Genomic DNA, 27225 nt, shown 5'->3' with positions numbered 1-27225 from the left:
TTCCTGAAGTAAAATTAGGTTGGCTAGACCATTTGCAATCGTGTGCAGAAAGTAAGGTAGCATGTGAGGAAGCGCAGCATTTCTCTCTATTCACTGGATGATACCACTCAAAGGCAGTGGCTTATGTGCTGTCTTTCAGACCATTGGTCATCCGAACGATTTTTGCTGCATTCCAAGCATACTTAATACCCATCCGGTACAACCTTGATGCAGCCATTAAAAAACCACGCATCCGCTGTCGGCCGTTTGACACGTAGTTTCACACGTACATACATGTGCACACATATGGGCCAATATGCAACAGGCAACATCAACCGGTCCGTGAGTGTACATTACGTTACTGCGCAAAAGCCCCCCTTCCTGCGCTATTGCGAATGCGCACGTGTTGATTGCACTCAAGTGCTTTTCAACAGGCGCTCAGACGAGCTCCCAAAAGTTCAAAGGTCGTCACGACGTCGTTCAGAGAGTTGTCATCAAACCTATGTAAGAGATCTCTTTGCCATTTACCTCGTGACAAATGGCAAATATATATTTTATATATATATATATATATATATATATATATATATATATATATATATATATATATATATATATATATATATATATATATATATATATATATATATATATATATAGTTTATATGTGACAAACAATTGTAGATCGCCATTTCCACGTAATACCCACGTTACCATGGCTGCAGAAGTAGTCAGCAGGGTGGGGCACAGATATTTAATAATAATAATAATAATAATAATAATAATAATAATAATAATAATAATAATAATAATAATAATAATAATAATAATAATAATAATAATAATAATCAGCCTGGTTACGCCCGCTGCATGGCAAAGGCCTCTCCCACACTTCTCCAACAACCCCGGTCATGTACTAATTGTGGCCATGCCGTCCCTGCAAATTTCTTAATCTCATCCGCCCACCTAACTTTCTGCCGCCCGCTGCTACGCTTCCCTTCCCTTGGAATCCAGTCCGTAACCCTTAATGACCATCGGTTATCTTCCCTCCTCATTACTTGTCCTGCCCATGCCCATTTCTTTTTCTTGATTTCAACTAAGATGTCATTAAGTCGCGTTTGTTCCCTCACCCAATCTGCTCTGTTCTTATCCCTTAACGTTACACCCATCATGTTTCTTTCCATAGCTCGTTCCGTCGTCCACAATTTAAGTAGAACCCTTTTCGTAAGCCTCCAGGTTTCTGCCCCGTACGTGAGTACTGGTAAGACACAGCTGTTATGAGAGAGAGAAAACTATTTGGTCTATTAAGGGTTTAGCGTTCGGTCTTCGTCTTCATCGCTGCAGACGCTTGACCTTCTTAGCAGGGTTGGGCCCCTAGTCCAGGGCTTCACTGAGCCGCGCTGCTTCGCTTGCGTGCTACACCATCGCCCTTTGGGCGGCGAGCTTGCAGCTGGTGAGCCGGCTCTCCCACTGGTCCGCACTCGGGGTTTTGTGTTGGTGGCATGTGTAGTTACGTTTACACTCCCAGGTTATAGGGTAAAGCGTGGGGGTTGCCCCGCACCACGGGCAAGTGTTCCTAAATTGTGTAGGATACATTTTGCTTAGTATATGTAAGCTAGAGAAAGTTCCTGTTTGCAGCCTCCGCCAACTAGCTGCTTCTTGCTGTGTTAAGACTTTGTGTGGCAGGCAGTATCTAATTCTTTTGCCTCTGTGGTAGTTCGGTAACTCTGAATAGCCGATTTCCACGGTGAAGTGCTGTCCCAGGCCGTGTGGCCGCTCGACTCGGTACGTGATCTTGCGCGCCAAGCTGTCTGCCCTTTCATTTCCTTCTATCCCCGTGTGTGCCGGAATCCAGATTAGTTTGTGGCTTGCGGTGTGTCTGAGGTGTTCTGCCTTGCGGAGGATAGCTAAGGCAGCCCTGTAGATTCTACCCTTTGTGTAGTTCCCGCATGTCTCCTTTGAATCCGTTAAAATGACTCTTAATTTATCTTTTCGATAGCCCTCAGCCGCTGCCAGCGCAACGGCGACTTCCTCCGCTTCCACTATCCTGGCGCTACGTTTAGTTGCGCAGGTGATTAGCTTGCCTGCGTTGTCAACCACTACCGAAGCTGCCTTAATGTAATTTGTATGTTTATTCCATGGATACAGTGTTGCATCCGTGAAAACCGTGTTTTCTAGCTTGGCTAAATGCCTTTCCACATAATCTGCCCGCGCCTGCCTTCTGGCCGCGTGGAGGTTTGGATCCATGTTTTTCGGAATGGGATTGACATGCACAGTCTTACGGATCTCGTCGGGTATATCGGCGGATCAATCGTGATGCCTCCTTGGGTCGCGACCTAACCTTGTCAGGAGCGCTCTTCCCGTAGCCGTGTATCTGAGTCGGTGAAACTGTGTTCCAAGCTGTGCTTCTGTCAGTTCGGCGAAGGTGTTGCTAATCCCTAGCTGTAGCAGCTTGTCGTTCGGTGTGTTTCTTGGTAGGTGCAGTGCCGTCTGGTAGGCCTTCCGCAGGATTGTCTCTGCTTGTTCCGTTTTGCTCTTGATCATAGCGTGGTATGGCAGCGAGTAGATTACCCTGCTGACTACACGGCTTCTGACGAGCTTTAGCGTGTCGTCTTCTTTCATCCCATGCCTTCGGAGGGAGGCTCTGGTTATCATTCTGCCTACCTGTTCAGCCGACTTGCTGAGCAGGCTGAGTGTGTGGCTGCGTTTCCTGCCTGCTTATAGCCACATTCCCAGGACTCTTATCATGTTCCTCTCCGGGATGTATTGCCCCTCTAGTTTCACCTCGAGTGGGGCATCAGTGGGGTGTTTTCCTACCCTCAGTAGCTCAGACTTCTCTGTAGAGCAGGCCAGTCCTCTTTCCTTCACGTATCTTTCTACGCAGTTTGCTACTTGTTGTAGCTTCTCCTGTTTCTCTCCCAGGGATCCATGGTTCACCCAGACCGTGATGTCGTCTGCGTACATAGCGTGCTGGATGCCCTGGATTCTGCTGAGTCTTTCTGCTAGGCCGATCATCGCCACATTAAAGAGTATGGGCGAGATGACCGAGCCTTGGGGTGTGCCTCTGCTTGGGGTGGTGAAGACATCACTCCTCAACTCCCCTAGTCCCACTGAGGCCGTTCTGTTGGTCAGGAAGTCTTTGACATAGTCATGGATTCTTCTCCCGCAGTTGGTGTTATTTAGCTCCACAATTATAGCGGCGTGGCTGACGTTGTCAAATGCACCTTTTATATCAAGTGCCATGACTACGTTTTCCCCATTCTTGGGCATTGTCTCCAGGACATCTTCCTTAAGTTGCAGAAGCACGTCCTGCGTCGAGAGGTTCGCCCTGAAGCCGAATATGGTGTCTGGATAGAGCCTCTTGTTTTATAGGTGTTGCTGGATGCGTTTCGTGACGATCTTTTCGTATAGTTTTCCCAGGCAAGAAGTGAGGGAGATTGGTCTCAGATTCTCGATCTGCAGCTTCTTGCATGGTTTGCGAATCATGACTACTACAGCATGTTTCCACTCGCCTGGTATCTTTCCTTCTTTCCAAAGCTTGTTGAGGTAGGCCGTCAGCTGATTCACTGCCTCATCGCTTAGGTTCCTTATGAGAGAGTTTGTAATTCGATCTGCTCCTGCCGCTGTGTTTTTCGTGATGGCTCTCATTGCCGCGGTGACTTCCTCTCTCGTGATAGGCTTGTCCATATGTGAGTTTTCTTCTCCGAGATAATCTCCTTCATATCCCTTGGGTTCGTCAGTGCCATAGCATTTGGTTCTGACTTCATCGAGGAACTGCTCATCTGTTCCGTGATATTTGTGCACTAGCCTTTGAATTGCTTTGCCGCTTTCTGCTTTAGTCTTGGTAGGGTCCATTAGAGCCTTAAGAATACGCCATGTTTTAGCCGTGCTAAGTGTCCCATTCAGCGAGGTGCTGAACTGTTGCCACCCTTGCATAGCTAGGTGTGTTGCGTACTCTTCTGCTTGGAGTGTTACCGCAGCTATTTTCTTCTGTAACTTCTTATTAAATTTCTGCCTTTTCCACCTTCTGGTGAGACGGCGTCTTGCCTCCCATAGCTTGAATAGCCGCTTGTCTACCTCTGGTGTATTTTTCCGCTCGATCTACCTCCTTAGTATACATTCCCTGTATTTGTTTAGGTTGTTGGCACCACTCCCCTATCGAGGTGATGTTGCCCTCCAGCTGCCGGCAGTGGTGTCTAAAGGCGTCCCAATCCGTAATGCGAGCTGTGCCTATCTTCCTCTTAAGCAAGACTGCGAGTCGGCCTAGTTGGAACAAATTCAACTTGAAACTTATTGTGCGCAACAAACAGGGACGAAGAATAGAATGTTTCTTCTATTCTTCGTCCCTGTTTGTTGCGCACAATAAGTTTCAAGATGGATCTTCCTCTTGACATTTTCTGCTGCGGTGGTTATACTTATAATGTGATGGTCACTGCCAAGGTTTTCTAGCAGGTTCTCCCATTCCACTTGCTTTGCTCCTTTGACGAAGGTTAGGTCGGGACACGTGTCTGGGCTAACGCTGTTGCCCTCTCTAGTTGGTTGATTCTCATCCGTAAGGAGCTCGCATCTGATGCTCTCTGCATCTAAACAGATATTTCGCCCCTTCTTTTCGTCTTTGGGGTAGCCCCAACTCGGACTCTTAGCGTTAAAATCTCCCGCTATAGTAAGGGTGTTCTGCCCGGCCAGCTTGCTCACCCCGGCGAAGAGCTTAATGAAATCTGCTTTCTTCTGCCTTGGGGGGCTGTATAGGTTTACTATGAAGGTGCTCCAGGCTTTCCTTTTCTTCTGTTATACATTTTTCTCTTGAGGGATAATGACAACCTGCTGTTCATGATCTGAGAATGCCTGCCAAACGCACCCAAGCCAATTCTTATATTTAATCACCTCCCTTGAAAGCCATCTTCAAGGAAAGGTTGGACCGCCTAAAAAGCCTACCTTAAGATAATGTATACATAGAAGAGCCTCAATTCAAAATTTCAGGTTTGAAATGCGTCCCGAAAAGCTTCCAAAAATAGCCGTTTTCGATAGAGAAACAGAAAAAACATCACCATTACCGCTATCCGGAAGTGACATGAGACCTAATGAGCCGCTCCTCGGCATCACCTCCGAGATTGCAACTGCGCACCTGAGCAATCTCGGAGGCCGCGCTGCTGCGTAGCTTAGGCACCGCGGTAGCCGCGGGGTGCCGCCATGAACCCTCTCGCCTGCTCTTGTTGGTCTTATGAGGTTTTCCAGGCATGGCGACGCGAACAAGTCCAGAAACCGCGGCGGCTCGGGTACCTGCATGCCCACCCGCCGTGGTTGCTTAGCGGCTATGGTGCTGAGCTGCTAAGCACGAGGTCGCGGGATTGAATCTCAGCCACGGCGGCCGCATTACGATGGGGGCGAAATGCGAAAACACCAGAGGGCTTAGGTTTAGGTGGACGTAAAAGAACCCCAGCTGGTCCAAATTTCCAGAGTCCCCCACTACGGCGTGCCTCAATTAGATCGTGGTTTTGGCACGTAAAATTCCAAAATTTTATTTTATTTTTTACCGTCATGCTCAGGAGGAGAGAACTCAGGCATACCTGCTGGCTGTGGCGCGCTTAGAAATCGCGTACGCCTCGTGCTGGAATTTACGCTATAGCGATACCGCCAGGTGCTCGAATCGTCTGCTTAGGTGCTGTTTCAAGGTTGATAACCACAAAAAAAAAAAAGCCATACGCTTAGCAGCTCTGTGGCTTTGCCATGATTTGTTGAGTGGTATATACTGCTCATTTAAATCAAACTTAGCCAAAGCGAAGCTTTGTTGCAGTTGGCCTTTAATGCTTCGGAGAAGTCATGGCACAGATGCACATTGTAAACCTTCCTTTTTTTTCAGAAGGAGGAATAAAAAAAGGAATTAGATTTTCAGGGAGATACAATACGATCCACGTTATCACTTCATTTAAGAAAATTGGATAATTTCCCCTTTGCTAAAACATCTCCTGCCTTCTGAACTCCAGTGAAGCGCGAATGTGCGTTTCCTCTTTTTCCCCTTCGTCTTCTAATCGCATATTGTAAGTCACGAAAGGATTGGGCGCTTGATTTATTCCACGAATTGAATGCCTCGCCACTGTCTTACTAGATGGTGCACTGCTGGATGAATGTATTGTTTCTCAACTGCTTGACCAGACTTATTTATTCACACACCAACCAACGCGTCACTTTTCGCACTCGGACGCGGCCCATAGAGTTCCTCGCATATAATGAGTTCGCCGCTGCGGTTGCAGCATTTTTGTAAAGGGACGAAAACAATAGGAGACGAAGAAGGTCATTTACAGCGAGAAAAGTCATGCGCCTCCCGTTAGTTACTACACGCACACTGGATACCTCCGCGTGCATTCGGTGCCGCTAGAAAACAAGCCTTACGCGCTCGCTAAGGCTTCGCCGTGCGGCGTTTCGGACGTCATTTAGGTCGAAGCAAAATGCAACGTTTCGTGGCGTTAGGTCCCATTAGGCATACTTGTCAACCACCGTATGCGACAGCATATGTCCGGCACGCGATGCGTTCCTCGGTGGTGGACGGCACCACTGTTCGGCGTCTCTGTCTCGGAATGCAGCAGCAGCGATTGCGGGTAGGGCAGTCGTACTCGCTGGACCCACGAACACGTGTACACCCACACACGCACACACTGACTAACGCGCGTTTTGCACCGGCCGTGCCAACTCAGCAGGGTTCGACGGCCGGTCTGTCTCGGCAGACGATGACCGGCGCCGATCGGTAGCCAGTCGGCCTGGTGCAGTAGTCCCTGCGCAGCTCCTTGAGTAGACTGCGCTTGCACTCGTGGAAGAGGCTCAGGCAGCTGCCATTGTGCGCGGCGGCAGCGACGTAGCGGCGCGGGCTGCTGCTGGCGTTGTTGTCGTGAAGGCCGTCTGCAAGCAAGCAGCTCGCCTCGTCGCTCACGACGCCGCGTCCACACAGGGTTGCGAGCAGCTCGTCTCGGACCGCCTGCGGTTTGGGGCTGCCGGTGCTAGCGGCATCGGCCAGCGACGCCGCCGAGCTGCCTGTTCCCGGCGCAACGGGAGCTGGGGGCTCCGGTAGCTCTCCGCCTTCCTTGCCCACAAGCCAGAACGTTCGCATCTCTCCTTTGCCCTGCGTCGAACATACTTCCACTGTACGCCCTTTAAGTTGCATAAGAGAGAGAGCGACAAAGGTAAGATACATACTTCAAGATGCTGGCAGAGTGCCATGAGACGAATGAGAGGATCAGAGGAAGATGCAAATGTAAAGTGGTCAGCTGTGCAGATTCCAACGTTTCAAACAGGGGACGTGACGAAGACAACTCCCTTCTTTGAAACGCTGTTTAGAGTCTGAGGCTTCTCCACGATCATTAGTCACCGTCTTAATCGCGACACAGGCAGGTTCACATTTGTAATAAACTACGGTGTCGGCTGGAGAACGTACAGCATGAGCCAAATCAAAATAAATGCGCTACTACAAAACGGGGCGCACCACTGACTCACAGCTCTATTTCTTGTCGCGCCTTAACACTCCTCTGCTCGCATTCTATGTTTGCGCAATCTTCCGAATACTATCCTCACGAAATCCACAAGAAGTTTTGGATCATCACGGTTTAGGCAAAACATCTCTTCAATAATCTATTTGCCACAGACTTCAATATATCCGCGGCGGCCGCATTTCGATGGGGGCGAAATACGGAAACGTCCATGTACTTAGATTTAGGTGCACGTTAAAGAACCACAAGTGATCAAAATTTCCGGAGTCCTCCACTACGGAGTGCCTCATAATCAGAAAATGGTTTTGGTACGTTAAACCCCATAATTCAATTCGCTACAAGATCTACATTTCGTCTATCTTAAGCATTAGCCGGCCAGAAATGCCACACCGTACATTCTACGTGAAAAGAAAGTGGGGATGAACATGACTTTAAGGATGATTGCATTAGTGCGACTGTCATTCAAGTGGTGGCGCATATGTAACTTTTTTTTATGCGAGGGTAAATCCCTCAGGGCATACAGGGGTATGGGATGGGGGTGAATAAGGATGATTAAACGAACGAAAAAAGACTTGGTTATCTAATGAAGTCCAAGAGGGATCAATAATGTGATCTCTAGGTCCACGATGTCTAATCGCTCTGATTATGCGGCGAAAGTCCCGCTGCTGCGAGGTGCCGGAGCCTCGTCGGTTTCAGTGCAGGGCAAACCCACAGCGGGTGGTGGATGTCGGCTTCAGCATTTCGCGACTTGCCAAGTAGACACCTAGGGTGATGATATAACTGGTGAAAGTGCGGCCACTTCCGAGTCACGACAGGAGTCGGAAGTCGCAACCTCCTCTGCACGGGTAAGACCACGGGGGAGGTTTACGGCACATGGAGGTATGAAAGCACGTGTGCGGCTCCATAGGTGCTCCTTTTTTGTTAAAAAAAGGGTGGCATCATCTAGGTGAAAGAGCTGAGGCAGTGACGATGGAGAGGTCGCTAGATGGGTCGCAGAATCCGCACGGCTTTGGAAACTTAGAAAGTCGCGTGGGATCCGCTCGATAGATATTGGCTGTGAGATGCGTGCCGCCAAAAGATGGACTTGTTGACATATTTCAGGGCTGCGACAGACGCGTCACCTGGAGGGCATCAGTGCGGATGACGACGCAGGCTGTGGGGACCATGGGAAAGGCGGTCACAGAGCACAGCGAGTCTGGCATAGCAAGGAGCTCAACACAAAAGGAGGAAGGAGGCTCTTGCGTTTGAAACCTGGACGTCTTATTAAGGGCAGGGGCGCAAGGGCAATAAATTGCAGTGGTCGTTTCACAGTCCTGAATGCTTGCATCAACGTAAAGCACGATGGAGCCAGCGGCAGGTGGGCATCTTGAGCTATAATTCGGTTACGAAGCGACATCGCCGCGTGAGTTGATGTCGGGCGACGTATATCAGTTGGCTTGTTATCGCTCAGCTGTACAAAACTTCAGGGAGGAAGAACTGGCGATGGTAGGGGTAGAAAAGAGTGCGAGAAAGCGTAAGCCTTGAGAGCACACGTTGCGTGTGAAAGGCTGGCCTTAAGCCTGAGAGCATCACGTCGCTGCTGCACCACCTCATCGAGTGTGTTCAGCTGTGCATTTTCATGGAGAGCCACGATCCGGGTGATGCGAGGAAGGCAAGTGATGACCCTCATTGCCTCGCGATCAACAGCCTCAAGGCGATCCCATTGTGCCCTCGTCAGATGCTGGAATTGGGCTTGATAAACAAGGCGTGGTTGCGCTACCGCCTTCCCCAACTGTCACGGAACATATGAGCAGGCGCCGCCCGTTTTAGGAGCAATGCGCCTAATCAGACCAAACGTCTGAATCGCCTGCTTTTTAGCGCTGGAAAGCCAAGCAGTTCCGGTTCCTGACTCATGGACCGTCAGACCCAGAATTTTTATAGTTGAACATTGTTGAAGTGGGCTTCCGGATAGATGAAGATGAATGGGTGTTTCAGAGAGTTAACGACGGCCCCAGCCATTGGCGACTGACATGTAAGCAGATTTGCTGACGGAAAGCCTAAGGCCGACCGAAGAAGCGTAAGTAGATGTCATATATAAAGCTGATTGCAGGGCAGTGGCTTGAGCCTGCAGGTCATGATGAGTGCTCCAAACCATGATGTCATCAGCGTACAACCAGAACTTTATGTCGGGTACATTGTGTAAGCGCCATGCAAACGGGATGAAAGCAATATTGAATAATGTGGGTGACAATACCGACGCTTGGGGTATGCCGCGAAGAGGGACAAATGAGCCGATGGCGTCACCACTGAGGTGAATTGCAACGTGTCGGTCTTCAGGGAAAGATTTGAAAAAATTCCGTACTCTAGCCGGAAAATGCAGCATGCCAATTGAAGCCAAGATGGCAGCATGACTGATGTTATCATACTCCTTTTCGACGCCCGTAGCGAGGACAGTACGGACAGTGTGGCTACGAGTTGGCGATAAAACTGAGGATGCCAAGAGAGCCAGCTTATCTTCAGGGTGGTAGAAACCGTGGTGCGCCTGCTACTACGACAGTCGTGTGGCTAGTATTTTCTGGACAAGCTTGCACAACGTTGACATTAGGGAAATGGGTCGGCAGTTGCCAAGGTCGGTTGGCTACTTGGCTGGTTTCGCCATGAGAAATTTCGCCATGATTGGTAGACATTTTAATTAGTGTGTTTATGTTATGTAATTATGGAGCATAAATTCAGGCACCCACACTCAAGTTTTCTACTAGGTCAGACAGACAGCCACAAGCAACAAGTCGCTTATTCGGGCACATACCCAGTGGCCCATGTCTGCTCGGCAGGACTGCAGCCAGCAGATAACTAGTGTCCCAAGCCAATAGACAGCTTGGGTCGCCGAGAAAAGCGGCGTAAAGAGGATAGATAGATGGATAAATAGATAGTCAGATAAATAGATATATAGATAGATGGATACAAAGTTGCTTAGTAGACTAAGGATGATAATAAATTAACAAAAAAGTACAGCAGAACTCGTCTCACCATGATTGTTGACGGTAATGCGAATAGAAATCGACCATGTAGGGGCAGACCATATTCCTCAAACCACGTTTATTCAACTCGTATAGTGACAATTCTGAGAGTGTCGGTGCTACTGCCATATCGAACCACTTTGCTACGGCACTCACTTACCAACGTCGCATACGAGTATGGAGGCATCATGACGAATGTATGACACAGACGCAGTGACGATGAAATTATGAATAGGGAATGATATCGATGGAACACATAGTCGCATAACGACGAGCGCATGACGACAAAAAGATGTAGATTCTTTAATTAGGATGGTTGCGTGACGATGACCACGTGACCACGAGGACCTGAGGACAATGACGGATGACGGTGATGGCGTGACAATTGGATGACAACTGAATTAAGAAGCGGGAATGACGACCATGACACGACCAAGATGGCATGATGACGTCGGTACGACAACGGTCAACGAATGCATGACAGCGCCTGCGTGACGAGGCGCAATGATAACGATGGCACGACAACGGCGACATAATCATGATTGAATGACTACAGCGTCACTGCGATAGCATGAAGAACAAGGAATTACGGCAATGGCGTGACGACGACGGTATGGTGACGACAGCATGACGAGAGTCGAGTGGCGAAGTTACAATGATGATGATGATGAAACGTGTGCGACACCATCCCGACGAAGGTATGACAATGAATCCATGACGATGACTGTATTGTGTCGGTATCTGGAATGCGGAACGCACGTGTCTACCGCCATTAGATGATGAAGTGATAGTGATGTCACCATGTTGTTGCGCATGGGCGAGTGTATCGTGGTGTGTATATATTCTTGTTCTGTACTGTAATATTGTCAATACTTGCTTTCATGCTTCGAGTACGCAGTTCGCTAAATAGAGCCGTTTCTTGAAGCCTACGCCTCCCTCTGCCGATACATGTATGACGACGATGCAGTGACGATGATGCAGTGAGGAGGATCCCACGGCATGAGGACAATTGGATGACGAGTGTGTGATGTCAATGGCGTTTCGATTACTGGATATATATATATATATATATATATATATATATATATATATGTATACATATATATATATATATATATATATATATAAAAATATATGTATATATATATATATATATATATATATATATATATATATATATATATATATATATATATATATATATATATATATATATATATAATACCACGTAGTGTTTTGAACCAGCGTTGCGTGCCCAGCAAAAACAGTGATTGAAGACTACGAAGTCAAGGATCTTGCGCCAGCTGGTGAACCGTCCTCCTTGTGTCTGACATTTTCGTGTCTGGCTGCTGATACTGCTGCTTATTCTTGCCTTAGCGCGTGACAAACTGGTGGAGGTGCTGGGTAATCTAATCTATGCACCAAACCCCTCCGGGCAGCAGGAGCTCCAGCCCCGTACCGGTGGTTACGCCTGTATACCGCGCCAGCAGAAGGATCCGTAGACAAGCCCCTGAGTTTGGACTCCTCCCACAGAGAATGGCAGCTCCGACCACCCCGGCCGGTATGGAAGGCACAACGCCGATTCATTGTATGCTATTCAATCCGCGAACGCCGAATCCCTTCCACGGCGCCATACATGAGGACGTTGAAGATTGGCTGGTGCACTATGAACGTGTTGCCACGTTCAACAAGTGGGATGACGCAGAAAAACTGAAAAACGTATATTTCAGCACTAACGATGGCGCACGTGTTTGGTACGAGAACCGTGCAGATGCCTTAACTTCATGGGCAGAATTCAAACGGCGGATTCTTGAGACGTATGCGAGCCCTGATCGCCGAGAGCGAGCTGAGCGTGATCTCCAGTCCCGTATACGAATGCCGAACGAGGGGGTCGCAATGTACGTCGAAGACATGACGCGTCTCTTTCGACGAGCCGACCCCAGCATGTCGGAAGAGAAGAAGGTGCGGTACCTGATGCGCGGAGCGAAAGAGCAGCTGTTCGGCGGTCTCGTGCGCAGTCCTCCCAAGACTGTGTCAGAATTTCTTTCCGAGGCCATCACCATGGAGGAGACTCTTCGCCAGCGGACACCATCATACGAACGGCAAGTGAACACTGCCTCGCCTACGGACTTCTTCGGAGCTCTCGGGGGTCACGTCGATTTCTTTCGAGAGCTCATTCGTTCCGTGATCCGCGAAGAACTCCAGAAACTGTCGGTACCTTCACAGCCGACGCTCAGCTCCTTGTCCAGCGTTCTCCGTGACGAAGTCCAGCATGCGCTAAAAGAACCGCCCTTCAATACAGAAGCTCGACCGCTAAAAATGACAGCCCACATATGTCATATTCGCAAGCCTTGAGGCAACCTGCCCCACCTCCCTCCCCGCTTCGCGCCGCGCGCCCGGCCATGCTAGAGCCCATCCAAGCTGCCTCGTATTACCAGGACCACCGACAGGCCCCGAGGAAATCACACGTGTGGCGGGCACCTGATCGCCGTCCCCTTTGCGTTCACTGTGGCGAAGCTGGGCATATCTACCGACAGTGCTCCTATCGAGAGCTGGGACTACGCGGATTCAAAGCGAACTCGCCGCGACCTAGGTTCGGCCAGCGTCCTCCTGAAATTGAAGAATACGTTGCCCAGCAGCGCGGATCTCCATCAGCTCGACACCAGTCCGACTCGCCGTACGTATTCAAGCGTGGTGCAGGGTCGGTCGCCCAGCCCACGACGGGAAAACTAACCACAGCGACCTTTGGGGGCGAGGCCGCGCAGTCTGGACGTGCTCAAGGACCCCCACTGACGCGTACACGGACCGACGATACATCCACGACGGTAGTACCTGCTGATTACAGAAAAAGAATTTCCTTTGACATTCCTGTACTGCTTGACGGTCGTGAATTGACTGCTTTAGTGGACACTGGAGCGGACACTGGAGCGGTCCCCAGCAGCTGCGAAGCAACTGACCACGGCGGCGGTCAGACCTGCGACGCTGCAGAGGGTGCTAAGAATCACTGGCTCCGGACAGGCCGCCATTGGAATATGAACCTGGCAAAGTTTAATGCTAGAACGTTATATAGTGAGGCGAGTCTAGCAGTGCTATTGGAGGAATTAGAGGGCAGTAAATGGGATATAATAGGGCTCAGTGAAGTTAGGAGGCCAAAAGAAGCATATACAGTGCTAAAAAGCGGGCACGTCCTGTGCTAGCGGGGCTTAGCAGAGAGAAGGGAACTAGGCGTCGGATTCCTGATTAATAAGAATATAGCTGGTAACATACAGGAATTCTATAGCATTAACGAGAGGGTAGCAGGTCTTGTTGTGAAACTTAATAAGAGGTACAAAATGAAGATTGTACAGGTTTACGCACCTACATCCAGTCATGATGACCAGGAAGTCGAAAGCTTCTATGAAGACATGGAATCGGCGGTGGGTAGAGTGAAAACTAAATACACTGTACTAATGGGTGACTTTAATGCCAAGGTAGGCAAAAAGCAGGCTGGAGACAAGGCAGTGGGGGAATATGGCATAGGCACTAGGAATATCAGGGAGGAGTTATTAGTAGAGTTTGCGGAACAGAATAATATGAGGATAATGAATACCTTCTTCCGCAAGCGGGATAGCCGAAAGTGGACGTGGAGGGGCCCGAACGGTGAGACTAGAAATGAAATAGACTTCATACTCTGCGCTAACCCTGGCATCATACAAGATGTGGACGTGCTCGGCAAGGTGCGCTGCAGTGACCACATGATGGTAAGAACTCGAATTAGCCTAGACCTGAGAAGGGAACGGAAGAAACTGGTACATAAGAAGCCGCTCAATGAGTTAGCGGTAAGAGGGAAAATAGAGGAATTCCAGATCAAGCTTCAGAACAGGTATTCGGCTTTAACTCAGGAAGAGGACCTTAGTGTTGAAGCAATGAACGACAATCTTGTGGACATCATTAAGGAGTGTGCAATGGAAGTCGGTGGTAACTCCGTTAGGCAGGATACCAGTAAACTATCGCAGGAGACGAAAGATCTCATCAAGAAACGCCAATGTATGAAAGCCTCTAACCCTACAGCTAGAATAGAACTGGCAGAACTTTCGAAGTTAATCAACAAGCGTAAGACAGCTGACATAAGGAAGTATAATATGGATAGAATTGAACATGCTCTCAGGAACGGAGGAAGCCTAAAAACAGTGAAGAAGAAACTAGGAATTGGCAAGAATCAGATGTATGCCTTAAGAGACAAAGCCGGCAATATCATTACTAATATGGATGAGATAGTACAAGTGGCTGAGGAGTTCTATAGAGATTTATACAGTACCAGTGCCACCCACGACAATACCGAAAGAGAAAATAGCCTAGAGGAATTCGAAATCCCACAGGTAACGCCGGAAGAAGTAAAGAAAGCCTTGGGAGATATGCAAAGGGGGAAGGCAGCTGGGGAGGATCAGGTAGCAGCAGATTTACTGAAGGATGGTGGGCAGATTGTTCTAGAGAAACTGGCCACCCTGTATACGCAATGCCTCATAACGTCGAGCGTACTGGAATCTTGGAAAAACGCGAACATAATCCTAATCCATAAGAAAGGGGACGCCAAAGACTTGAAAAATTATAGACCGATCAGCTTACTGTCCGTTGCCTACAAACTATTTACTAAGGTAATGGCAAATAGAATCAGGAACACCTTAGAGTTCTGTCAAGCAAAGGACCAGGCAGGATTCCGTAAAGGCTACTCAACAATAGATCATATTCACACTATCAATCAGGTTATAGAGAAATGTGCGGAATACAACCAACCCTTATATATAGCTTTCATTGATTACGAGAAAGCATTTGATTCTGTCGAAACCTCAGCAGTCATGGAGGCATTACGGAATCAGGGTGTAGACGAGCCATATGTAAAAATACTGAAAAATATCTATAGCGGCTCCACAGCCACCGTAGTCCTCCATAAAGAAAGCAACAAAATCCCAATAAAGAAAGGCGTCAGGCAGGGAGATACGATCTCTCCAATGCTATTCACAGCGTGTTTACAGGAGGTATTTAGAGACCTGGATTGGGAAGAAATGGGGATAAAAGTTAATGGAGAATACCTTAGTAACTTGAGATTCGCTGATGATATTGCCTTGCTTAGTAACTCAGGGTACCAACTGCAATGCATGCTCACTGACCTGGAGAGGCAAAGCAGAAGAGTGGGTCTAAAAATTAATCTGCAGAAAACTAAAGTAATGTTCAACAGTCTCGGAAGAGAACAGCAGTTTACAATAGGCAGCGAGGCACTGGAAGTCGTAAGGGAATACATCTACTTAGGGCAGGCAGTGACTGCGGATCCGGATCATGAGACAGAAATAATCAGAAGAATAAGAATGGGCTGGGGTGCGTTTGGCAGGCATTCTCAGATCATGAACAGCAGGTTGCCATTATCCCCCAAAAGAAAAGTGTATAATAGCTGTGTCTTACCAGTACTCACCTACGGGGCAGAAACCTGGCGGCTTACGAAAAGGGTTCTACTCAAATTGAGGACGACGCAACGAGCTATGGAAAGAAGAATGATAGGTGTAACGTTAAGGGATAAGAAAAGAGCAGATTGGGTGAGGGAACAAACGCGAGTTAATGACATCTTAGTTGAAATCAAGAAAAAGAAATGGGCATGGGCAGGACATGTAATGAGGAGGGAAGATAACCGATGGTCATTAAGGGTTACGGACTGGATTCCAAGGGAAGGGAAGCGTAGGAGGGGACGGCAGAAAGTTAGGTGGGCGGATGAGATTAAGAAATTTGCAGGGACGGCATGGCCACAATTAGTACATGACCGGGGTTGTTGGAGAAATATGGGAGAGGCCTTTGCCTTGCAGTGGGCGTAACCGGGCTGATGATGATGATGATGGAGCGGATTATTCTATAATCAGCGAAACACTGGCCACCCTTCTGAAGAAAGTGACCACGCCTTGGAATCAAACGCCAGTTCGTACAGCTGGCGGGCACATCGTCACACCACTCGGCATGTGCACGGCACGAATACAGATTCGCGGCTCTACGTTTGTTGCCAGTTTGAGCATTCTCCCTCAGTGTTCTCGAGTCCTAATCATCGGCATGGGCTTTCTCAAGGAGCACGGCGCTATCATCAACATTCGACAACGCCTCGTCACTTTCTCGACAAAAAGCGCCACAGCGACGTCCAACACCATCCACGCTCGAGCATCTCTTCGTGTCATCGATGACGCTGTCACGTTACCACCGCATGCAAGTGACAGTGACAATGACAATAACTTTATTGGAGTGTCCTGAGGAACTTGATTAGGGGGCAACTGAAGGCTCCCCGATGAAGTTGGTGGCTCCACCCACGACGGGACAGGGAGATGGTGACTCTCCGCGACGTCGCGGGCCCTCTGGACGGCCTGTAGTTGGCTTGTGAAATCCGAGCTCTTCAGCAAGGCGTCCCACTTGGACTTGTTATGAAAGTCGGAGCCCGCGTTGTACGGGCACAGCCAGAGCAAGTGGTCGAAGGAGCAGCACGCGTGACCGCATTTGGAGCACGATTGCGGAAAGTTCGGGTCTATCCAACTAAGCGCTCTCGGGGTGAGGTACGATCTCGTCTGTAAAAGCCTGAAAGTAACAGCCTGAGCCCTGTTCAGTTTCGGGCTGGGGGGAGGGAATTTTCTCCTGCTGTGTCTGTAATGTGACGTAATTTCGTGAAAGGTTGTAAGTTTATCTTTGAAGGGGCAATCCTGCGGGAGAGCCGGACTGCTAGCTCTGGCGCCGTTCGTGAATTCACGCGCCAGGCAGTTGGCCCGCTCGTTAGGGTTGCAACCCGCTCGGTTAGTTGCATCGTCCATGTGTGCCGGGAAGCATGCTATGTTGATATGACCTGCAGTTTCTTCTCGCGTATTAATACGAAAGCATCTGTTAACGATGTTGGCTGCGTGTTTACAAACTAGAGCGGACGAGAAAGCCCTGACCGCCGTGCGCGAGTCAGAGAAAATGGACGCCGGGCCTTTTGCGGCTTGAAGAGCCAAGGCTATCGCGGTTTCCTCCGCCTCGTTCGCGTGTTTGGCGTAGATTGATGCGGCACTGATAAGCGTTCCGCGCGCGTCAACGACCGTGATTGCAAACTTGTCTTCTCTGCCATATTTGGCGGCGTCAACGAAGAATGCATCTGCCCCGTAAGGATCTATTCGTCGAAGGATGGCTCTAGCCCGCGCTCTTCTGCGACCTTCGTTATGTATTGGGTGGATGTTCCTCGGCACGGGCTCGACCTTTAAACCTTCACGGGCTAATTTAGACAGGGGGTGTCGGTTGAGCGGTGCCTGTATAGGGAGTTGACCAGCTTCATCAAGAATTTTGATACCCGGCTTAGTTGACGAAAGCCTGGAGATCTGTGCAATAAACTGTGCTTCAATTAATTCGTCTGTGGTATTGTGAATTCCGAGTTCAAGTAGTTTTAATGTGCTAGCGGATTGTGGAATACCGAGTATTCTTTTGACGCCGGACCTGATGAGTGTGTCGAGTTTGTCCTTTTCAATTTTGCTCCACTTGAGGTACGGTGCCGTGTAAGTAATGTGGCTGATAAAGAAAGCTTGGAAGACCCTGAGTAGGTTGTCCTCCTTGAGTCCCCCCCTTTTGCTTGCGATTCTAGTTATGAGTCTTAGTATGTTTTTCGCCTGCGCGCTCAGCTTGTTTAGAGCTTCTGCATTACAGCCTTTGGCGTTGATTAGAAGTCCTAAAATTTTGATGGAGTTCACCCTCGGAATGGGGTGCCCTTCTCGTGTTGTAATTTCGACTGGCAGCGTTTCCAGAGGCTCGAGGTTCCTAACGCCCTGCCTCGACTGTCTGTAGAGGAGGAGTTCGGATTTGGTCGGTGACAGCTTGAGACCCGTGCATGTAAGAAATTCTTCCGCTACATCTAAGGCCGCCTGGAGAGATTGCTCTAGATCGGCCAAAGATCCCCCGGGGACCAGATTGTGATATCGTCTGCATAGATTACGTCGCCTATTTTTGGAAGTGCGGCCAGCCTTTCAGAGAGTTTATTCATGGCGATATTAAATAGTAGCGGGGATAGGACCGAGCCCTGAGGGATTCCGCAGTTGCCCAGTTCGTACGGACCGCCCGAGATCGTGCCCAGTCGAAGGAACGCTTTCCTTTCCGATAGGAACGAGAGAGTGAAATTAAAGAATTTCCGCCCTAGGTTGAGATGGGAAATTTCGTTCAAGATGTGTTCGTGAGCCACCTTGTCAAAGGCCTTAGCGAGGTCGAGTGCAATGATACCTCGTACGTCCCGCGTCTCGTTATCGAATATAGATCTTTTCAGGAGGAGCATTGCGTCCTGTGTGGAGAGTCCCTTTCTAAAACCTATTAGATTATGCCTAAACAGTTCGTAGTTTTCGACGTGTTCGACGATTCGATTGTGTACTGCATGTTCTGCCACTTTGCAAATGCACGATGTTAGAGAGATGGGACGCAGGTTATTTATGTGCGGAGGTTTCCCCGGTTTGGGGATGAGCACCACTTTGACGGTGCGCCATTCCGACGGGACCTGCCCCGAGCTCCACACTTCGTTTATCTCTGCCGTTAGGATTTTGATGGCCTTGTCGTCCAGGTTCCGGAGGAGCTTGTTGGTGACCCCGTCTGGCCCTGGGGCCGATCTTCCATTTAGGTTGAAGAGTACGTCTCTGATTTCGGGAACCGTAAAAGGTTCGTCTAATTCTGGCCTGTCTAGCCCCGTGTAAGCCGCTCTCACGCTTATGCCTTGCGAATCTCCTTCCTTGACGGGTAGGTAAGTTCGCGCCATGTCATTGACAATTACATCGTTTGTGAGGCCCGAGGTGACCTGCTTATGTATGAGCCTATCGACGGCGAGATTTAGCGTATTCCGGGACTGTTTATCGTTTAGGAGGCTTTTAAGCAGATTCCACTTACTACCTCTTCTCATGCGACCGTCCGTTTCGTTGCACGTTTCGTCCCAATGTTGCAGGGCCAGTTGCTTGGAATAGCACTCTATTTCCTTGTTTAGTGACGTTAGTTTTGCTCGTAGTCGGCGATTGAATTTCTGTATTTTCCACCTCTCTCCAAGAGCGTGTTTAGCCTCCAGGAGATGCTCTAACCGAGAGTCCATTTTGGGGACTTCAAGCTTTGTGCTGATTTCTTTGGTCGCGCTTTTGACGGCCAGTTTAAGATTGGTAATTAGTTCTTTGAAGGATTCACTAGAGGGGGCGGATTCGGCTCGAATTTTTCGGAAAAGATCCCAATCGACGTATTCGTATTTGACCGGAGGTTTGGGTTTGAACTGCACCGCGATTTCGAGAACGTAGTGGTCACTACCCAAGTCTTCCTGAAGATTATCCCACGTGCCCTCGATAATTCGGAAGAATGTGAGGTCAGGCGTTGTGTCTCGACTGACCGAATTACCCCTTCTAGTGGGAAACCTAGGATCTGTAACAAGCGTGAGGTTGAAATCGGATGCACATCCGGCTAAGTTTGTGCCCTTCTTGCTGTTAAAGCCATATCCCCATTCCGTGTTCGGAGCGTTGAAGTCCCCCGCAATTAAGAGGGGCGCGTTTCTGGCTGCCCTGATTGCGGAATTGAATAGTGCATTAAAGTCTCTGTTCCTATCTGCAGGCGAACTGTAGACGTTAAGAATAAAGACATTCGCGTTGCTCGATCTACTGGGCACGAGCTCGATCAGTTGTGCTTCTAGTCCGCTACGATGTTTTGGAACGGTGTGCTCCACAAAAGAGACACTCTTTTTAACTAAGGCGGCGATGCCTCTACCCGCTTCGCCTTTGTACGCTACTGCGCGATACCCCGACAGAGTAATTTCCTTCTCCGAGAGCGTTTCCTGCAGCAATATCACTTGTGGCTTGTCTGTCACCGATCTGACGAGCTGACCTAACGGAGCCTTGCGCCTCTGGAAGCTAGCGCAGTTCCACTGCCAAATTTTAACGGTATTGTTATTTGTGTTAGCCATCTTGTTTACTGTGAAATTTTAGAGACCTGTGGCGCCCCCGTCGGGACTTGATCCTGTCGGGAGCGGTTCAGTACGTGTTGTTTGTCTACGTTTGGACTGAGCCTTAGGTCTTTCTAATAGCGTTACTCTCAACTCTCAAGTGTCGTGGTTCAAGTGGCATGTGACAAGCTCATACACGGTGAAGCAGTCGTAGAAAGCAATCGCTCTCTCCTGCTTTCTCATGGTGTTTGCGTAGCAAGAAGCCTTGTCGATCTCCACGATGGCCACTGTGAGGTTCTTGTCACCAACTTCAGCTACGAACACCGGCACCTTTTCCCCGGTACTGTCATTGCCTACGCCGACCTGATCGCCGATGTCACTGAGTGTTTTGTTTCCGAGGCAATCGGCACTGCTGAAGCACCTCTACGCAACGTCGACATTAGTCCAACGCTTCCTGAAGAGAACAGACAACCCCTGCGCGAGCTGTTGCTTGAGTTCCACTCTTGCTTTGCACGGTCGTCGAAGGTACGTCAAACATCGATTACGAAACACTGTATCATCACCTATGACGACGTGCCCCCCATACGGCAACAGCCTTATCGTGTTTCCCCGACAGAACGACATGCTATTCAAACGCAGGTGAAGGAAATGCTTCAAGACGGCGTAATCCAGCCTTCATGCAGTCCCTGGTCATCGCCAGTCGTTCTTGTTAAAAAGAAAGTTGGCTCGCTTCGATTTTGTGTAGACTACCGGAAGCTAAACAACGTCACAAAGAAAGACGTGTACCCGTTGCCTCGTGTCGACGATTCTCTAGACAGGCTGAGGCACGCGAAGTACTTCTCCTCTATAGATCTGAAAAGTGGCTACTGGCAAATTGAAGTAGATGAGCATGACCGCGAGAAAACTGCTTTCCTAACTCCGGACGGCCTTTAGGAATTTAGAGCACTCCATTTCGGCCTCTGTTCCGCTCCAGCCACATTCCAGCGAATGATGGATACCGTTCTCGCTGACCTCAAATGGAAAAGCTGCCTCGTCTATCTCGATGATGTCGTTGTCTTTTCGGAAACTTTTGACGACCACCTTCGACGCCTTCGGAATGTACTCGAAGCCATTCGATCGGCTGACCTTACACTCAAGCCAGAGAAATGCCATTTCGGTTACGAGGAACTGAATTTCCTTGGTCACGTCGTTAGCGCGGCAGGTGTTCGGCCTGATCCCGAGAAGACTGCTGCCGTAGCAGCTTTTCCCGCTTCAACCGATGAGAAAAGTGTGAGACGATTTTTGGGCTTGTGTGCATATTATCGACGCTTCATTGAAAATTTTTCGAAAAATTTCAGATCCGCTATTTCGCCTTACGCGTGACGACACGCCATTCCTCTGGAATGATGCACAACAGACCGCGTTTGCGGAGCTACAACGTCGCTTGTCTTCTCCTCCCGTGCTCGGTCATTTTGATGAGGTTGCTGACACAGAAGTACGCACTGACGCCAGCAATATCGGTCGCGGAGCTATCGTGGTGCAACGACAAGACGGGACTGAACGAGTTATCGCCTACGCGAGCCGCACTCTGTCATGCGTAGAGTCCAATTATTCCACCACAGAGAAGGAGTGCCTCGCGGTTATTTGGGCTACCACAAAGTTTAGGCCGTATCTCTACGGGCGTCCATCTAAAGTTGTGACCGACCATCACGCTTTGTGCTGGTTGACCAACCTCCGAGACCCTTCTGGACAATTGTCACGTTGGAGTCTGCGACTCTTGAAATTTAACGTCACCATCGTGTACAAGTCAGGCAGGAAACATGAAGATGCTGACACGTTATCACGGGCACCTGTTAAATCTCAGAATCCTGACGAGGAAGACGACAGTGCCTTTCTGGGAGCCCTCAGCGGGCCGGATCTGCTCGCTAAACAGCGATCGGACGCTGAGTTAAGACCCGTCATCGATCACCTAGAAGGCAGCATCGCGCCCATTCCTCGCCCACTTTCGCGACGGTTGTCGTCATTTTGCCTACGAGGGGGCATCTTATACAAAAGAAACACCAGGTGGCATTATATATATATATATATATATATATATATATATATATATATATATATATATATATATATATATATATATCCTGGAAGTGCATTATGTGTCCATCTGCTTTGACTTTACGTTACCCATATAGACGTATTTTGTACGCTTGTAGCACACGAACAGTATTTTAGGGGTGAATATTATGCAGCTCTATATTGAATGATATTACAGATTTGCCACCCTACCTTCAAGGAACTCTGGCGTGTGTAACAATTAGTCCATTAAGGTAAATGGTTAACGAGTAAAGGATACCTGGAGGAAGTGTACCAGATGTTGGCCGGAAAATTTAAAAGGTGGTCCTACATAATGACGACCACTTCGGACATTGAAGACAGGGAATAATTCATGTGCGATGTTTGAGTTTTAAAACGCAGCTCTTAGGTGCCCGTTCCTGCGGCGAGCGTCGGCGTAATCGAGTGAACGAGCACAGCGAAGGATGGAAGAGCGAACGCGGAGCGCAGCGGGAAATGAAAGACGCGGAGAGGAAAGCGAAGGAAGAGCGGGCGGCGGAACCACGAGGCGGGAAGCGGAAGTGGAGGGTATGGCGAGAGGGTGAGAAGAAATGCGTAGTGCGACGGCAATTGCTACGAGATGGCGCCAGAGTAGCGTGCGTCGTCTGGGAGGTCTGTCAACGGTGGCTGCTGTGAATCGCGCCCACGCGTCACCCACGCGCTGCCTCTAGTGATCTCCAGATTAGTGAGGCAGTCGTCCCATACTTCGTTCCGTTTGAAATGTACCGCACGAGACAGTTTGTCCGCGCGAGCCAATATATCGCGGAATGAAACACAGCTGCGCTCAAGTTTCGCATTATGAAGTATCTTAATGGTCTGTGATTTTTTTTTTCATTGGTCTTATTGGGAACGCATTCCACTAGCTCCAGTAGCAATGAAGCGCTTATGTTCATATACAACCCAGATAATAGCATCATGGCATCAAGAAACCAAAATCTTGTGAGCAATGTATTCGTACGTTACAACACAGCTCTTCTCTTCAACGAACATACTGAGCGAGTTTTCAGAGTGGCTGCAGATGTGTTCACAAAAAAACGAGGGAACATCAGTGAAGACACATTTGGAAAGCAATTTTTAGAGAAGATAAGCAATTTGTGAACGGCGGCATTGGACGCATTGAAAGAGCCAGGCTAGCTCGTTCTGTTCACTGCATTTGTGGAGTATTAATAAAATGGATAGGAAAGTAACGCAAAATTGTAAATTACTGTTTAGTGATCGTTCAAATGTTTTTATGGGGCAATAATTAGTGGTAAACATAATTATATTTTTGAAAGAAGCGATTGTCGTGTTTATCGGTTACATTTTCTTTGTTTATTAGCATGTACAAGTCTGCCTGGCAGGCAGTGTCGTTTGGCAGGTTCGCCTACTTGGAACACGTATTGATTTGCAAGTGTGGCCGAGTATTTTCCCAGTGTGTGCTCGCAGTAGAGAAGTTGTTTACGACAATTTGCATTGGTAGCGTCAACGGCGAGTCTACCTTGGGCTAACTAAATGCGTCCTCGAGCGACTGCATCCTGCGCGAGAATTCGGAGCTGTGCTAGTTGGTTTTATTGGTATATAGCAAATATATGAATGCGATTCACGCATTCACGGCGTCGCCGATGTCGCCGTCGTACTCTAACGGTTTCGACGCGCATGCGCCGTCCTCGCATGGAGAGTTAGAATGTCTCCAGAGACGCGCGCAGTACGTTTGGCTGCTAGACCGACAAAAGCAAGTAAGTGGACGCACCGTCCCGCTTCACTCGATCGGCTGTGCCTTGGCTTGGGCAGCGTTCTGGCCACTGCTTCTGGGATGACTGTCGTGCAGAAATTAGCGTTCTTGGTGAGTGTGCATTACCGCACTACGGTGCATGTAGCGATCTGAGCGGAACGGCAAGGAAGTGCCACGCTAAATATAAATACTAATCTGTTCTTTAAAAGCTGCCAAAAGCGCCGACAGTGTTCGTACGGTCTCGGCACGTGCACTATAGGAGTGCGGCGCCTGCAACGGCGCTGCCGGCGCTCTTCGCGACGCCAGCGCTTTGGACGCCTTCAACGAAACGCCAAGCATTGGCATCACTTTATATGCTCCACTTTCGGGATAAAGTGGCAATTTTTTGGACAATGCTAATTGCGGGATAAACTGCCACACAACGCGGACGATGAAACATGATATATACAATCACAACAGTCATGTATGTGGCCTGCTTATATTGGCTCGTGTTCTGCGCACTCCGACACATTGGACCGCCTCCTGCAGGACGGTGATAGTGCAAACCAATGCAGACTTTTTCATCGCTTTGGATCGTGGTCCCCGCCAAATTTAAGTGCTTGAAGCTGCGTCACTTGTCGTAGCTCGTTTTTCGAAAATTTAATTGGTTACATGCAATCGGTTGCTGGAAAAGTAGCTGGATTACAGGAAGAGTAACCGAGTAAATAAGGTTTTTGTTAAATTACAGAATCACGAAAATAGCTAATCGATTAAAAGTAGTTAATTACACATAATTCGTTACATAGAAGCTTGGTCGATAGGCGGCAGCCAGCACATACCTAGTGACCCAAGCTGGCAGAAACTTGAGTCACCGTGAGAAGGCTCGGTGAAACTAGAAAGCGGTAAAGCTCCCACAGAATGCTAATCGCACTAAAATGCTGGTGAATTGGACAACAAGAAATCGGAGCACGAAAAGGAGTTTTGAGTGCGCTTGGCATCAACTGGGTGTATTCTTTGAGATCGCTTTCTCCTGCCTTGGGTGGAGTGAATTTTACCTGAAGAAATGCTGTCATTTCGAATGTTTCTTGACTGTAAATGCATATTCAATATAACATTTCTTGATTGGTCCAGGTTAAAACAGCAGAAAAGTTCTCACAAGATAAGGAGTTTACACTTTTGTTATTTTAACGGGCAATGTAAATCTCATTTCTTGTTAACTAGACCCGATTGCTACATGGAGATTGCAGTCATTATACATCTTTCTGTTTTTTGTATTTTCTGTCTGTCCAATCCGCACTTCCTTTCAAAATGAGGGTTTTGCATCACAGAAAGCTTTCACTAATGCAGCCAAACTTGAAATTGCTTTTTAGTGCAGCTTTAGGTTGGAGTGCATTCATCGGCTATCTCAGCCATTACAGCTGCTGGAACTGCATTCAGTGATATGTTCAGAGAAGCCCGTGAAATTCAAGTTCCCTAAAGCCTGACATTCAGTATTTGAAATATTATGATATGCACATGCGCACAGTGCGCATTTTCAAATTGCAACATCAGTCACGTGAAGAATCTTATGCAAGTCCAGCACCTGCTTCACACCGGTTGTGAACATGAAAGGGTTTGCACGAAACATCGAATGATAATGTGAAGACACACAGAGTGACGGCCTAAGTCATGTACAGAAACATCCGCAATTACATTTGCACTCTCTTTCGCACGAAGCAGAAAATTCTACGACACTATATAGGCTTCTTTCACTCCTAGGATTTGTATAAAGAAACAGACCGTTATACACGAAAGAAATATACAAGTATGCGTAATGTAATTTGACGCTGTACTGAGTCAAACACATTTATGTAAAAAAATATCAATGCACCGCAGATCTGAACCTCTTTCCTCCAAACGAGTGGTCTGACACGTTTCCACCAGCGACAGCTCACTGCTCGTACGCGCGACACAAATTTATTTCATCGAATAATGAAAGGTGCACTGTGACGTGAACTCACTTGCACATGTTGTAGTCGTGAGATAAGCAGCTGTTATTCCTTAAGAGAACACCGCAGGAGAAAAATAACAGCAGTGCTAAACGCACGGAGAGACTTATAATACTCGGCTACTTGCGTAGCCTGCGCTTCGTTGCCTGCTAAGTACGAACTAAACTATAATGTATCACATGCAGCTGTGTGCTATAGAGACGCCTTTGCACACTGGCACGTATTGTCTCCAAGAACATCATGTTTTCACTAACATCTGAGTATCTCAAATATCAGCATCATTGATTGTGGGTTGTGGTGCACCTACCCTGATGCCGCGTTGGGTGCACCAGCGCTCCAAGCACTCCCTTCCCTCTCTCCCTCTCTGCAGTCCTCTCCCCCCACCCAGAATAAACAACATCAAATCTATGTAAACAAACCAAGCGCACACGAGCACACGAGATTAAGAGAGGACAAGCAGGAAACATTTTCGAGCACGTTTACTTATCTTTATGGTTTTTATGGCTTGTTTTTATATCAACATATCTGCGAGAATCGCCACCGTTGGTGTTGGTTGGTCTCATTGTCATGCGAGACAGAGCATTACTTCCTTGTTATTGAATAGCGGACTACGGTTCAGAGAAATATCGACAATACGAAGTTTACAACTGCATTCCTCCCACGAAATTATTTCGGAGCCTGCAACGGGAATGTCCACGTGACCTATATCGCATTGTGCAAACATTCAACCAATGGCTGAAATATGTTACATTTCTAAGTAGTAAGCAAGCAAAAATCATCGTATCATTTCAAGATGGCTAAATTTCGCTGACACATTCCACGATTTTGAGAAAAATGTAGTATATTGTGCCAAACTTAATATATCTTGGCTAAAGTGCTACTAAAGTGCATTAAAGAGTCATGTACAAGTCTGGCAACTGCTACCGGAAGTGCATGACGCCTTCCCTCCTCAAAAGGTATGGAAATAGGAGCGGCAAACACGCGACAGAGGAATCACTAATAGCCAGAGGCAAGATAGGCAAGAGAAAGACACCAAAAATCCACCAGTCGCTCTGGAAAACACTGAATGCCCTCGTGCTCTACA

General features: G+C 48.3%; 1 protein-coding gene across 1 annotated transcript in view; it reads right to left on the bottom strand.

Moving 5' to 3' along the window:
• Positions 1–6124: 6124 nt before the first annotated feature.
• LOC135912824 (guanylate cyclase 32E-like) overlaps positions 6125–27225 on the bottom strand; it is a 265613-nt gene continuing 244512 nt past the window's right edge. The window contains exon 25 of the mRNA XM_065445365.1: positions 6125–7093. Coding sequence (XP_065301437.1) covers positions 6668–7093 — 426 coding nt within the window. The 3' untranslated portion in view covers positions 6125–6667. The remainder of the gene's footprint in view (positions 7094–27225) is intronic.

This window comes from Dermacentor albipictus, chromosome 8, assembly GCF_038994185.2.
Source record: "Dermacentor albipictus isolate Rhodes 1998 colony chromosome 8, USDA_Dalb.pri_finalv2, whole genome shotgun sequence".
NCBI lineage: Eukaryota > Metazoa > Arthropoda > Arachnida > Ixodida > Ixodidae > Dermacentor > Dermacentor albipictus.
Note: the sequence above shows the minus strand (reverse complement) of the source record. Positions and strands in the feature narration are given on the sequence as shown.